A 12,977-nucleotide genomic window follows, 5' to 3' on the forward strand; every position below is an offset into this window, starting at 1 on the left:
ATTAGAGCATGCCATAGGTATTAAAGGCACTGCGCTGCGGTGGTTTGAATCATATTTGTCTAATAGATTACAATTTGTTCATGTAAATGGGGAATCTTCTTCACAGACTAAAGTTAATTATGGAGTTCCACAAGGTTCTGTGCTAGGACCAATTTTATTCACTTTATATATGCTTCCCTTAGGCAGTATTATTAGACGGTATTGCTTAAATTTTCATTGTTACGCAGATGATACCCAGCTTTATCTATCCATGAAGCCAGACGACACACACCAATTAGCTAAACTGCAGGATTGTCTTACAGACATAAAGACATGGATGACCTCTAATTTCCTGCTTTTAAACTCAGATAAAACTGAAGTTATTGTACTTGGCCCCACAAATCTTAGAAACATGGTGTCTAACCAGATCCTTACTGTGGATGGCATTACCCTGACCTCTAGTAATACTGTGAGAAATCTTGGAGTCATTTTTGATCAGGATATGTCATTCAAAGCGCATATTAAACAAATATGTAGGACTGCTTTTTTGCATTTACGCAATATCTCTAAAATCAGAAAGGTCTTGTCTCAGAGTGATGCTGAAAAACTAATTCATGCATTTATTTCCTCTAGGCTGGACTATTGTAATTCATTATTATCAGGTTGTCCTAAAAGTTCCCTAAAAAGCCTTCAGTTAATTCAAAATGCTGCAGCTAGAGTGCTGACGGGGACTAGAAGGAGAGAGCATATCTCACCCATATTGGCCTCTCTTCATTGGCTTCCTGTTAATTCTAGAATAGAATTTAAAATTCTTCTTCTTACTTATAAGGTTTTGAATAATCAGGTCCCATCTTATCTTAGGGACCTCGTAGTACCATATCACCCCAATAGAGCGCTTCGCTCTCAGACTGCAGGCTTACTTGTAGTTCCTAGGGTTTGTAAGAGTAGAATGGGAGGCAGAGCCTTCAGCTTTCAGGCTCCTCTCCTGTGGAACCAGCTCCCAATTCAGATCAGGGAGACAGACACCCTCTCTACTTTTAAGATTAGGCTTAAAACTTTCCTTTTTGCTAAAGCTTATAGTTAGGGCTGGATCAGGTGACCCTGAACCATCCCTTAGTTATGCTGCTATAGACGTAGACTGCTGGGGGGTTCCCATGATGCACTGTTTCTTTCTCTTTTTGCTCTGTATGCACCACTCTGCATTTAATCATTAGTGATCGATCTCTGCTCCCCTCCACAGCATGTCTTTTTCCTGGTTCTCTCCCTCAGCCCCAACCAGTCCCAGCAGAAGACTGCCCCTCCCTGAGCCTGGTTCTGCTGGAGGTTTCTTCCTGTTAAAAGGGAGTTTTTCCTTCCCACTGTAGCCAAGTGCTTGCTCACAGGGGGTCGTTTTGACCGTTGGGGTTTTACATCATTATTGTATGGCCTTGCCTTACAATATAAAGCGCCTTGGGGCAACTGTTTGTTGTGATTTGGCGCTATATAAAAAAAAAATTGAATTGAATTGAATTGACACCTGACGCCTCTGCCCCGAATCATCACATTCATGATCAGCTGCCAAGAATGTATACTTCATGGCATTCGTGACGTGAAGTCCTTATGTGTAAACACAGCTCAAGTAAACTGAGAGTTTTTAGGATGCTTCATTTCACTGTTCATGGGCTATTTTGTAGCTAAAACCTTTATTATTTATTTTTAAGAAACCTCAATGGCTTTTTGTGACAAAACTCAAAGTGTAACCATTATTTCTTTAAAATTGAATGAAAGATAAAACCAGAAAAACTTTTGAATATATTAAAAATTTTAATGGGCTGTTTTGACATGTTAAGGAATACATAAAAATTTCCTGTTACAAAAGTTCACAACAAGAAAATGGGTCAACCAGCTGTAGCGAGGGATCCTTACAGAACCTTTTGTATTTGTCACTGGATATAACTTAACGTTAGAGTACATCTTTGGCACAAGAAAACACAATAAATACAACAGTATAAATGGAAAAAAAAACGCAACTACAAAATATATTAACATCTGTCAATTCAAATAGTATTTATGTAAACACATTCAAAAAGCAAGGAAAATGTAAAAAGTCAAACTGACATGTTGCATTGACCAGCAAATGTAATGTGACAGAAAAAAAGATGTAGAAGATTAAAAAAGAAAAACGGGAGTTTGGAATTTCAAAAATTATTGTCAATTTTATTGTCAGCTGGACAATCAGTTTGAAATGTGGCACTTTCCATTTGAACACAAAACACATTTGAGGACAGTCACCGTGGACATTCAGCAGTGTTCAGTCATCCTACGTGAGCGCAAAATAAAAGACTCAGTGTAAGGACAGTTAGAAATGATGGAGAAACACAGCTGAATAGAACACAGCAACACAGTCACAAATAGAATCACAAATGCACACCAATTATATTGTAGCTGACCGTCACTTAACTAGCTATCATATCAACAACCACCACCAAAAAAAAAGAACCATGTGAGGAATTTTAACAAGGTGAAGGGGGCCTGACTTTAGATAGCCTTTTTCTTTAATGGGAACGTTCCATCAGCGAGAAATGTGAGATTACCTCTAGTATGTTGGCAAAGGCAACAGAAATGCCAAACACTCGCCTTCTGAGGCCCCAAATATTAACTGGGGATGTGAAAAATTATACCACTGTTCAACGATGTCAGTCCTTGCAGTTCTTTTTTTAAAAAGAGAATGATGGCACATTCTGCAAGCTCAACATTCAAAGGAAGCATTGAAATCCTTTGCTGGACTGTGAGTATGTCTTTTAAAGAGAGGAGCAGCTGTTAAATTTGGTTTAATGCCTCACTTATAAGGCATGCAAACCAACAGGGAAGGCTTATATTAACTATTATATAACGGCTGAGTGGATCCTTGTCATTTGATTGGTGCTTTGTATGTCACATGACATCGATTGTTCATCCAATTTGTCTTACATTGCATTTAAATAGGGTGCAAATTTGGTTCCATGCGTTTGGTACCACTGCACTCTGCACACGTGCACACACACACACACATGCATGCGTGGTTGCACACACACACATACAAAACAAATCCACTGCGCTGTCTAGAGGCTGGACTAATTTCTGACGTGATTTTTTTGCGCTGCACTGAGGATGTACACCGTCTTTTTTTCTTTTTTTTTTGCACAAGCGCCGACGCTGTTGCATGTATGCATGCGCGGGGGACGACTACTCTACCGAGACGACAATTTGATACACACAAATTCCACTCCGCTGTAAACCATCTGGATGCATGAAGAACTGTTCAGATGAAAAGCTGACGTGATACACAAAGTCTTTTTTTTATGGAAGTCCAAAGTCAGCGCACAGCAGCACTGGACTACACGTCACAATTTTGACATTAGCAACAGTGGAAAATGTAAGACCCTTTTCTGTTGTTTATAAATTAACAAAATATCAAATGACAAGGATCTATTTTAGCCATTACATATAACAAATAATGAATGTTTTTACATTCTTTCAATGGGACAAATATTTCATGAGGTGAAAGCTGGAACATACCATTCAATGAGGCAAAGCCTCGTTGAATGATATGTTCCAGCTTTCATCAAACTAATACATTCATTATTTGTATAACAGAGTATTGTTACTCATTGATGGCCACAATTCAGCCAATCAGCTAATGAAAAAATCAGCGTTGCGAATTGACTGTTAGCAGCTTTACAGCTACCATTAGTGGACCAGTGAGCTTTCACAAAATTTTGCTCCATTAACTTTGTCTCAGCTAATGTTTCCTGTTTTAAATAAAGTATAATGGACAAAAATGTTTGTGAAACCTAAAAAAAAAAAAAATCACGCATTTGTTCCTGTTGGGGGTTATACACGAATTTAATAAGCAAAACTGACACATCACGTGAACGTGCATCACGTGGCAAAGATGGAGGAGGAGGATTTCAAGCTAGAGTAAATGTTTTAATTACATAATTAAAATTATTTTCCATGGGTATTTTTATTTCTTGATATTTCTTATTCCTTTAATACTTTTGATAATGTGAATAAACTGTATGCTGAATGGAAAGTACTGTTTATTTCATTTAGTTATTTAACTATTTATGTACATCTTGATGATCATCTGATCTTGGCAACCTCAACCTTTTGGGAACTTCCATGTTTACACTCAAACATATTACAATTTCAGCTCTTTAGGTCTGTTTTTCAAGGTTTTAGAGCCAAAAATAAAAATAATAAATAGGCCAAAGCTAAATTCATATACAATAATAAACATTATCTGTTAGCTTCAGCTAAATGTTTTATTGGTTTATCAGTTTAGTGTTATCACAGTTAACTTTTCAGCTAGCGAATTAGCGGTTATTGGCGCTAACCCACTACTGTTGGCTTTACATTCAAAAAGTAGAGGAATAAGTTACTGGAAATACACAAACAGGATGCATAATTCAACACTGAAAACAATCATGTCACTGAGAAAGAGAAGCAGAAGAAGACAAATACAAAAGTAGCATGTAACAAGCAGCAGATATAAATACAATCTAACTCACACATGCACAGACACAACACTGTCCGGGTACCGTAACGTGTCAGGCAACATGTGCAGAACATGGCAGAAGAAAGCTCAGCTCTCCTCATCACACTGTGGGATCTCTTATGAACCTGTCCGTAGTCTTTACTTTCGCCTCTCGCTGTCAAACGTACACGTCAAAGAAAAGTGCTGCTGCACTCTGACGCCTCAAATGAGAATTTCAACTACGTCTGCGTCCGAGCAGCTGATGCTCTTAAATGTGTTGGATGGTGTCGTCTGCTCCTCCGAGGTGTCTACAGTAGAGATAAAATTAGCACATTAGAAAAACAACTTTGGTATGTTTAAACAAATACAGCTGCAATGCTTTGGATGTGCCAAGCTGCTTCTGACCTTGTGTGGTTAAGGTTTAAATTCTACCAACAAACGTTACCTTATTAGTAGTAATAATACATCTTTGGTCTATCTTCACCCTGGTTATGGTTACACTTTAAAGCAAGGGTCTAAACTGGTGGGCCGGGTGGGGGCCAGATAAGACATGAGAGTCAGCAGTTTATGGCCCACTGAATGCCATATCATAAATATGGTCATTACACTAAATTATCATCATCCAGCTGGTCACCGCCAACATCACACCAGCTTCTATTTTTTATTTTTTTTTTTTGTCCTTTACTGGGTTGATGTATAATTGGGGGACTGTTTCACAAATGTTCAAATATTGTATAAATCAATGACAGAGTTAAGAAAAAACTAATTCAGTGCTACATGGAACATCAAAGCACACACTTTTTGAGAGAGAAAAAAGTGCTTGTTTTCAGCTACAGTCATATGAAATACTTTCTGCAAGGTTGTGTAGACCTGTGACCATAGTACTTGAGTTTTACTTGAGTGGTTAGCGGATTTCAAGTAGCTCAGCGTCTTGTTCACAAATGAGGGGACAACGGAGGGTGAGATTGGCCTGCTGTGCCGGAGAATCGGTACAGCAGGGACGGCTTTGCATTTGCTCTATCGTACTGTTGTGACGAAAAGGGATCTCTCAATCTACTGGTCAGTCTTCGTTCTTACTCTCACCTATGGTTAAAAGGGTTGGGTCATGACTGAAAGAACTAGATTGCGGATACAAGCGACAGAAACAGGTTTCCTCAGGAGGGTGAGTGGTGTCTCCCTTAGAGATAGGGTGAGAAGCTCGATCATTTGTGGTGTTAGATAATATCTGTGCTAATTCTTTGTTTTATGTCAGCTAACAAGTATTTGTGTTATTTGTTTGGAAGTTCTGAGAAATATAAGTTAAGTTTTACTTTATGTCATGTGTCCAAGTTTTTTGACACAGGGAGCTCTTCCCCTGTTGGTGAGAGCCAATAACATTAGAAATGTGAGACTAAATCACACCTATTGTTAACACCCACAAGGTATAAAAAGTGTTGTATGACTCATTTAGGGGCCTTTCACAAGATGGACACTGTCTGTGAGGGTCCCAGGCCTGGTTTCTAATATGACCTTGAATAAACTCAAAATGAGGAATACAGTGATTTGGTTTTTGGTAAGGGGCAGAATCTCACATAAAAGAACCGGGTAGAAATAACAGTGGGGAGCTCAGAGTAGAGCCACTGCTCCTTCGCGTTGAAAGGAGCCAGCTGAGGTGGTTCAGGCATCTGGTAAAGATGCACCCTGACCATCTTCCTAGGGAGGTGTTCCAGGCACGTCCAGCTGGGAGAAGACCCTGAGAAAGACCCAGAACTAGGTGGAGAGATTATATCTCCACATTGGCCTGGGAACACCTCGGTTTCTCCCACTCAGATGTGGTTAATGTGTCCTGGGAAAGGGAAGTTTGGGGCCCCCTGCTGGAGATGTTGCCCCATGACCTGATCCCAAATAGGCGGGTGAAGATGTATGTATATATGCATGTATGTATGATTCCACACATTTTGCTGCATTGAACAAGTCCACTAACATTTACCAAAAAAATGCAGCTATGATACAAAGACACTAAATCCAGTATATCATAAATCAAATAGAAGCTTATCTGGTGTTCTCAGGGACATCTCTAACAGTCAGATTTGTTTGTTTGTTTTGGGGATTTTTTTCTTTGGTGGATGGAGATATAAGTACTTTTTCATGTCTAATTTTACCTAAAATGTCAAATGCTATGGATCAATTTAGGTGTCATATCAAACAAATAATGAGTGTTTCCCATTCATATTGTTGTGTGGGCCACCAGAAGAGGAGGTACTGCTGGCCCACCACCAGAGGGCGCCCTGCCTGAAGTGCGGGCTTCAGGCACGAGAGGGCGCTGCCGCCATGGACACAGCCTGGGGTGACAGCTGTCGCTCATTACTTCTTGACAGCTGTCACCCATCTACTCAACATCATCTCACTCCATAAAGACCAGACGTCATCTCCACCTCGTTGCCAAGATATCATACTTCATTGGAGGTAATATCCTCAGCCGTTTTGTAATTGTAATATTTGTATATTGTGAGTGTTTGCAGGAGTACCAGTTCCTCCGTCGGTGGAAGCTGTGAGAGCGCTGAAGGCACTCTTTTCCCCTGAGGAATCCACAGTACTCTGCAAGTTATTGAGTGAGAGGTGGAGGTGGCATTCCCACCGTTGTTGTTACTGGGTGTACACACACCCACACTTGACTGTCTTTGTTCTTTGCCAGCAGTACCAGATCCGACAGTCGGGGACGGTGATCACCTGGGAATTCGGGACTTGGCGGCTCCAGTATTCACCAGGTTCTGGGGCGGCGGAAATCGTGTGGTTCCGGCTCTTCTTAGGACAGACGTCTTCTATCCTCGAGCCTGCCCACACGTCACCTTTGTGTATTGACTGTTATGATATTCTGAGATTGTCTGTATGTTCGTTGTGCACATTCACAACATTAAATTCTTATATTTTGGCTCATCTATTGACCGTTCATTTGCGCCCCCTGTTGTGGGTCCGTGTCACTACACTTTCCCAACAGGATATCTCGGCCAGCGTCATGGACTCCGAGGGGCGTCACCCGGCTGTTGAACGACCAATGAGAGAGCAGGGAGCGCAGGCGTCTGCAGGAGACGTGATTGGTGAACTGCAGCACATTCTCACCGCCTTTACGGCTCGGTTGGATCAAATGACTGAGCAAAACATTCTCCTGAACCGCAGGGTGGAGGCTCTCTCCGCGCAGATGGCGGCGAGCGCTCAGGGCGCTGCTGCAGCTCGTCCTCCTGCCGACCCTGTGCAGAATATAAACGTTCCAGTGGTGGTTCAACAACCCCTCCCACCATCCCCTGAAGCATACATAAGCCCTCCTGAGCCGTACAGAGGTTGTGTGGAGACGTGCGCGGATTTTCTTATGCAGTGTTCGCTCGTCTTCGCACAACGTCCCGTCATGTATGCGTCAGATGCTAGTAAAATAGCTTATGTGATTGCTCTGCTTCGGGGTAAGGCACGCGCCTGGGCTACGGCGCTCTGGGAACAGAACTCACGGTTGTTATCAGCATACACTGGGTTTGTGGGGGAGTTCAGAACAGTGTTTGATCACCCTAACAGAGGAGAGACCGCTTCAACCGTGCTGCTGTCAATGAGACAGGGACGCGAGAGCGCAGCCGCTTATGCAGTCAACTTCCGCATCGCGGCTGCGAGGTCCGGCTGGAATAACGTTGCGCTCCGCGCTGCCTTCATAAATGGACTGTCGTTGGTTCTGAAGGAGCAGCTGGTAGCTAAGGAGGAACCGCGGGATTTAGATGGGCTTTTCGATCTCGTTATACGGTTAGACAATCGGTTGGAGGAACGCCGTCGGGAGCGAGGCGAAGGACGTGACCGGATACGCGCCGCCCCTCTCCCTTCCGGGTTCGAAAAGGGGCCGCCCTCCCCACGCTCCACAGCCGCAGCGCTTTGTGGGGCAACAGCTCCCCCTGCTGACGTTGTTAGGGAAACGCACAGGGCCAAAATGGGGAGGCTGATCCGTGGAGAGTGTTTTCTCTGCAGCTCAACTGAGCACACACAGAGAAAATGCCCCAAACGGCCAAAACGACAACACTCGCCCTTAGAGACTGGGCTAAGGCGGGGTCAAAACATTCAAGTGAGACACACACAAATTGCCACACGACTCCCAGTCACAATCCTGAGTGGGGATTTAACCCTTCAAGCCCGAGCACTGGTGGACACGGGGTCAGAAGGGAATCTGCTAGACAGCAGATGGGCAAGGGAGGTAGGGCTCCCTCTGGTGGCGCTTCCTTCGCCATTGCAGGTGCGGGCACTAGATGGCACCCTCCTCCCTTTACTCACACACAAGACACAACCAGTAACTCTGGTGGTGTCTGGAAACCACCGGGAGGAGATTGAGTTTTTTGTAACTCCTTCTACCTCCCGCGTGATTTTGGGCATCCCATGGATGTTGAAGCACAATCCCCGGATTGATTGGCCGTCTGGGGTGGTGGTTCAGTGGAGCGAAACCTGCCATCGGGGGTGTTTAGGATCCTCGGTTCCTCCCGGTTCACAGGCTAAGGAGGAGGTCAAAGTCCCTCCCAATCTGACGGCAGTGCCGGTTGAGTACCACGATCTTGCTGACGTCTTCAGTAAGGATCTGGCACTCACCCTTCCCCCGCACCGTCCGTACGATTGTGCCATTGATTTGGTTCCAGGCGCTGAGTTCCCGTCCAGCAGGCTGTACAACCTCTCACGACCTGAGCGCGAATCAATGGAGACCTACATCCGGGACTCATTAGCTGCCGAGCTGATCCGGAACTCCACCTCCCCGATGGGGGCAGGTTTCTTTTTTGTGGGCAAGAAAGATGGCGGACTTCGTCCATGCATTGATTATAGGGGGCTGAATGAGATTACGGTTCGCAACCGATACCCGTTGCCATTGTTAGATTCCGTGTTCACCCCCCTGCATGGAGCCAAAATCTTTACTAAGCTGGATCTTAGAAATGCGTATCACCTGGTTCGGATCCGGAAGGGAGACGAATGGAAGACGGCATTTAACACCCCATTAGGTCACTTTGAGTACCTGGTCATGCCGTTCGGCCTCACCAACGCCCCCGCGACGTTCCAAGCCTTGGTTAACGACGTCTTGCGGGACTTCCTGCACTGATTCGTCTTCGTATATCTGGACGATATTCTCATCTTTTCTCCGGATCCTGAGACCCATGTCCAGCATGTACGTCAGGTCCTGCAGCGGTTGTTAGAGAACCGACTGTTTGTGAAGGGCGAGAAGTGCGAGTTTCACCGCACGTCTTTGTCCTTCCTGGGGTTTATCATCTCCTCTAACTCCGTCGCCCCTGATCCGGCCAAGGTTGCGGCGGTGAGAGATTGCCCCAACCAACAAGCCGTAGGAAGCTGCAACAGTTCCTCGGCTTCGCTAATTTCTATAGGAGGTTCATTAAGGGCTACAGTCAGGTAGTTAGCCCCCTGACAGCCCTGACCTCTCCAAAAGTCCCCTTCACCTGGTCGGATCGGTGCGAAGCCGCGTTCAAGGAGTTGAAACGACGGTTCTCTACTGCGCCAGTTTTGGTGCAGCCCGACCCTAGCCGCCAGTTCATGGTTGAAGTGGACGCCTCTGACTCAGGGATAGGAGCCGTGCTGTCCCAGAGCGGAGAGACCGATAAGGTACTTCACCCGTGTGCCTACTTTTCACGCAGGTTGACCCCGGCTGAACGGAACTATGACGTCGGCAATCGAGAACTCCTTGCGGTGAAAGAGGCTCTTGAGGAGTGGAGACACCTGTTGGAGGGAGCGTCTGTGCCATTCACGGTTTCCACTGACCATCGGAACCTGGAGTATATCAGGACCGCCAAGCGGCTGAACCCCAGGCAAGCCCGCTGGTCACTGTTCTTCGGGCGTTTTGACTTCCGGATCACCTATCGCCCCGGGACCAAGAACCAGAGGTCGGATGCCTTGTCCCGGGTACACGAAGAGGAGGTCAAAACTGCACTGTCGGATCCACCGGAGCCCATCCTGCCTGAGTCCACTATCGTGGCCACCCTCACCTGGGAAGTGGAGAAGACCGTCCGGGAGGCCCTGGCACGGAGCCCAGACCCAGGAACAGGTCCGAAGAACTGTCTGTACGTCCCACCAGAGGCCAGAGCTGCAGTCTTGGACTTCTGTCATGGTTCCAAGCTCTCCTGTCATCCAGGGGTGCGAAGGACCGTGGCAGTTGTCCGGCAGCGCTTCTGGTGGGCGTCTATGGAGGCAGACGTCCGGGAATATATCCAGGCCTGCACCACCTGTGCCAGGGGCAAGGCAGTACACACAAAGGCCCAAGGACTCCTCCAGCCGCTGCCGGTGCCTCATCGCCCCTGGTCCCACATCGGCCTGGATTTCGTCACGGGCCTCCCGCCGTCCCAGGGCAACACCACCATCTTCACGATAGTGGACCGTTTCTCCAAGGCGGCCCACTTCGTGGCCCTCCCGAAGCTCCCAACAGCCCAGGAGACAGCAGACCTCCTGGTCCACCATGTTGTCCGTCTGCATGGGATACCCTCCGACATCGTCTCAGATCATGGTCCCCAGTTCTCCTCACACGTCTGGAGGAGCTTCTGCAGGGAACTGGGGGCCACCGTGAGCCTCTCGTCCGGGTACCATCCACAGACGAACGGACAGGCAGAGCGGGTCAACCAGGAACTGGAACAGACCCTCCGCTGCGTCACATCCGCGCACCCGACGGCCTGGAGTAACCATCTGGCCTGGATCGAGTAACCGCATAACAGCCAGGTGTCTTCGGCCACCGGCCTCTCCCCATTTGAGGTGTGTTTGGGGTATCAGCCCCCGTTGTTTCCCGTGGTGGAGGGAGAGGTCGGTGTGCCCTCGGTCCAGGCCCACCTGCGGAAGTGACATTGGGTGTGGCGCTCCGCCCGCTCTGCCTTGTTGAAGGCCTGGACGAGGGCGAAGACCCATGCAGACCGCCGGCGATCCCCGGCCCCTGCTTACCAGCCCGGGCAGGAGGTGTGGCTTTCCACGAAGGACATCCCCCTCCAGGTGGACTCCCCGAAACTCCAGGACAGGTACATTGGCCCCTTCAAGATCCTCAAAGTCCTCAGTCCTGCCGCAGTGAAGCTCCAACTCCCGGCTTCACTGCGGATCCATCCGGTTTTCCACGTGTCACGTATCAAACCTCATCACACCTCACCCCTCTGTGCTCCCGGACCGGCGCCCCCTCCTGCTCGGATCATCGACGGGGGGCCGGCTTGGACGGTGCGCCGGCTCCTGGACGTCCGTCGGATGGGTCGGGGGTTCCAGTACTTGGTGGACTGGGAGGGGTATGGACCCGAAGAACGCTCCTGGGTGAAGAGGAGCTTCATCCTGGATCCGGCCCTCCTGGCCGACTTCTACCGCCGACACCCCGACAAACCTGGTCGGGCGCCAGGAGGCGCCCGTTGAGGGGGGGATCCTGTTGTGTGGGCCGCCAGAAGAGGAGGTACTGCTGGCCCACCACCAGAGGGCGCCCTGCCTGAAGTGCGGGCTTCAGGCACGAGAGGGCGCTGCCGCCATGGACACAGCCGGGGGTGACAGCTGTCGCTCATTACCTCTTGACAGCTGTCACCCATCTACTCAACATCATCTCACTCCATAAAGACCAGACGTCATCTCCACCTCGTTGCCGAGATATCATACTTCATTGGAGGTAATATCCTCAGCCGTTTTGTAATTGTAATATTTGTATATTGTGAGTGTTTGCAGGAGTACCAGTTCCTCCGTCGGTGGAAGCTGTGAGAGCGCTGAAGGCACTCTTTTCCCCTGAGGAATCCACAGTACTCTGCAAGTTATTGAGTGAGAGGTGGAGGTGGCATTCCCACCGTTGTTGTTACTGGGTGTACACACACCCACACTTGACTGTCTTTGTTCTTCGCCAGCAGTACCAGATCAGACAGTCGGGGACGGTGATCACCTGGGAATTCGGGACTTGGCGGCTCCAGTATTCACCAGGTTCTGGGGCGGCGGAAATCGTGTGGTTCCGGCTCTTCTTAGGACAGACGTCTTCTATCCTCGAGCCTGCCCACACGTCACCTTTGTGTATTGACTGTTATGATATTCTGAGATTGTCTGTATGTTCGTTGTGCACATTCACAACATTAAATTCTTATATTTTGGCTCATCTATTGACCGTTCATTTGCGCCCCCTGTTGTGGGTCCGTGTCACTACACTTTCCCAACACATATAATGGAAAGAATACTGTATCATCTTTTGAAAGATGGAATGTTCCACTCAAATGAGCTTTACCTCATTAATTGGATGTTTTCATCTTTCAACTGAAAATACAATTGCACTCATAAACATTCATGATTCATAATTTAAATCAACTCTATCTTTACCCAAGGCCTACCCCTCCATCAGATCTGATTGAAATCCATTCATGTCTTTTTGGAAATATCCTCCTGGCAAACAAAGAAATGGCCAAAGGTGATAAGGATACAATATGTATTGTGGTTTTTCATGTATCTAAATTTGAACCTTCCAATTTAGAAAATACGAGGTCTATTAGAAAAGTATCTGACCTTATTATTT

The 12,977-nt window shown here is 46.9% G+C and overlaps 1 protein-coding gene across 2 annotated transcripts in view; it reads right to left on the reverse strand.

The window, feature by feature from the left end:
- Positions 1 to 4,644: 4,644 nt before the first annotated feature.
- Positions 4,645 to 12,977, reverse strand: part of amotl2a (angiomotin like 2a) — a 29,440-nt gene continuing 21,107 nt past the window's right edge. For both annotated transcript variants that reach the window (XM_034180682.1, XM_034180683.1), the window contains one exon: positions 4,645 to 4,785. In XM_034180682.1, coding sequence (XP_034036573.1) covers positions 4,700 to 4,785 — 86 coding nt within the window. In that variant the 3' untranslated portion in view covers positions 4,645 to 4,699. The remainder of the gene's footprint in view (positions 4,786 to 12,977) is intronic.

The sequence above is a fragment of the Thalassophryne amazonica genome, chromosome 10 (genome assembly GCF_902500255.1).
Source record: "Thalassophryne amazonica chromosome 10, fThaAma1.1, whole genome shotgun sequence".
NCBI classification, from domain to species: domain Eukaryota; kingdom Metazoa; phylum Chordata; class Actinopteri; order Batrachoidiformes; family Batrachoididae; genus Thalassophryne; species Thalassophryne amazonica.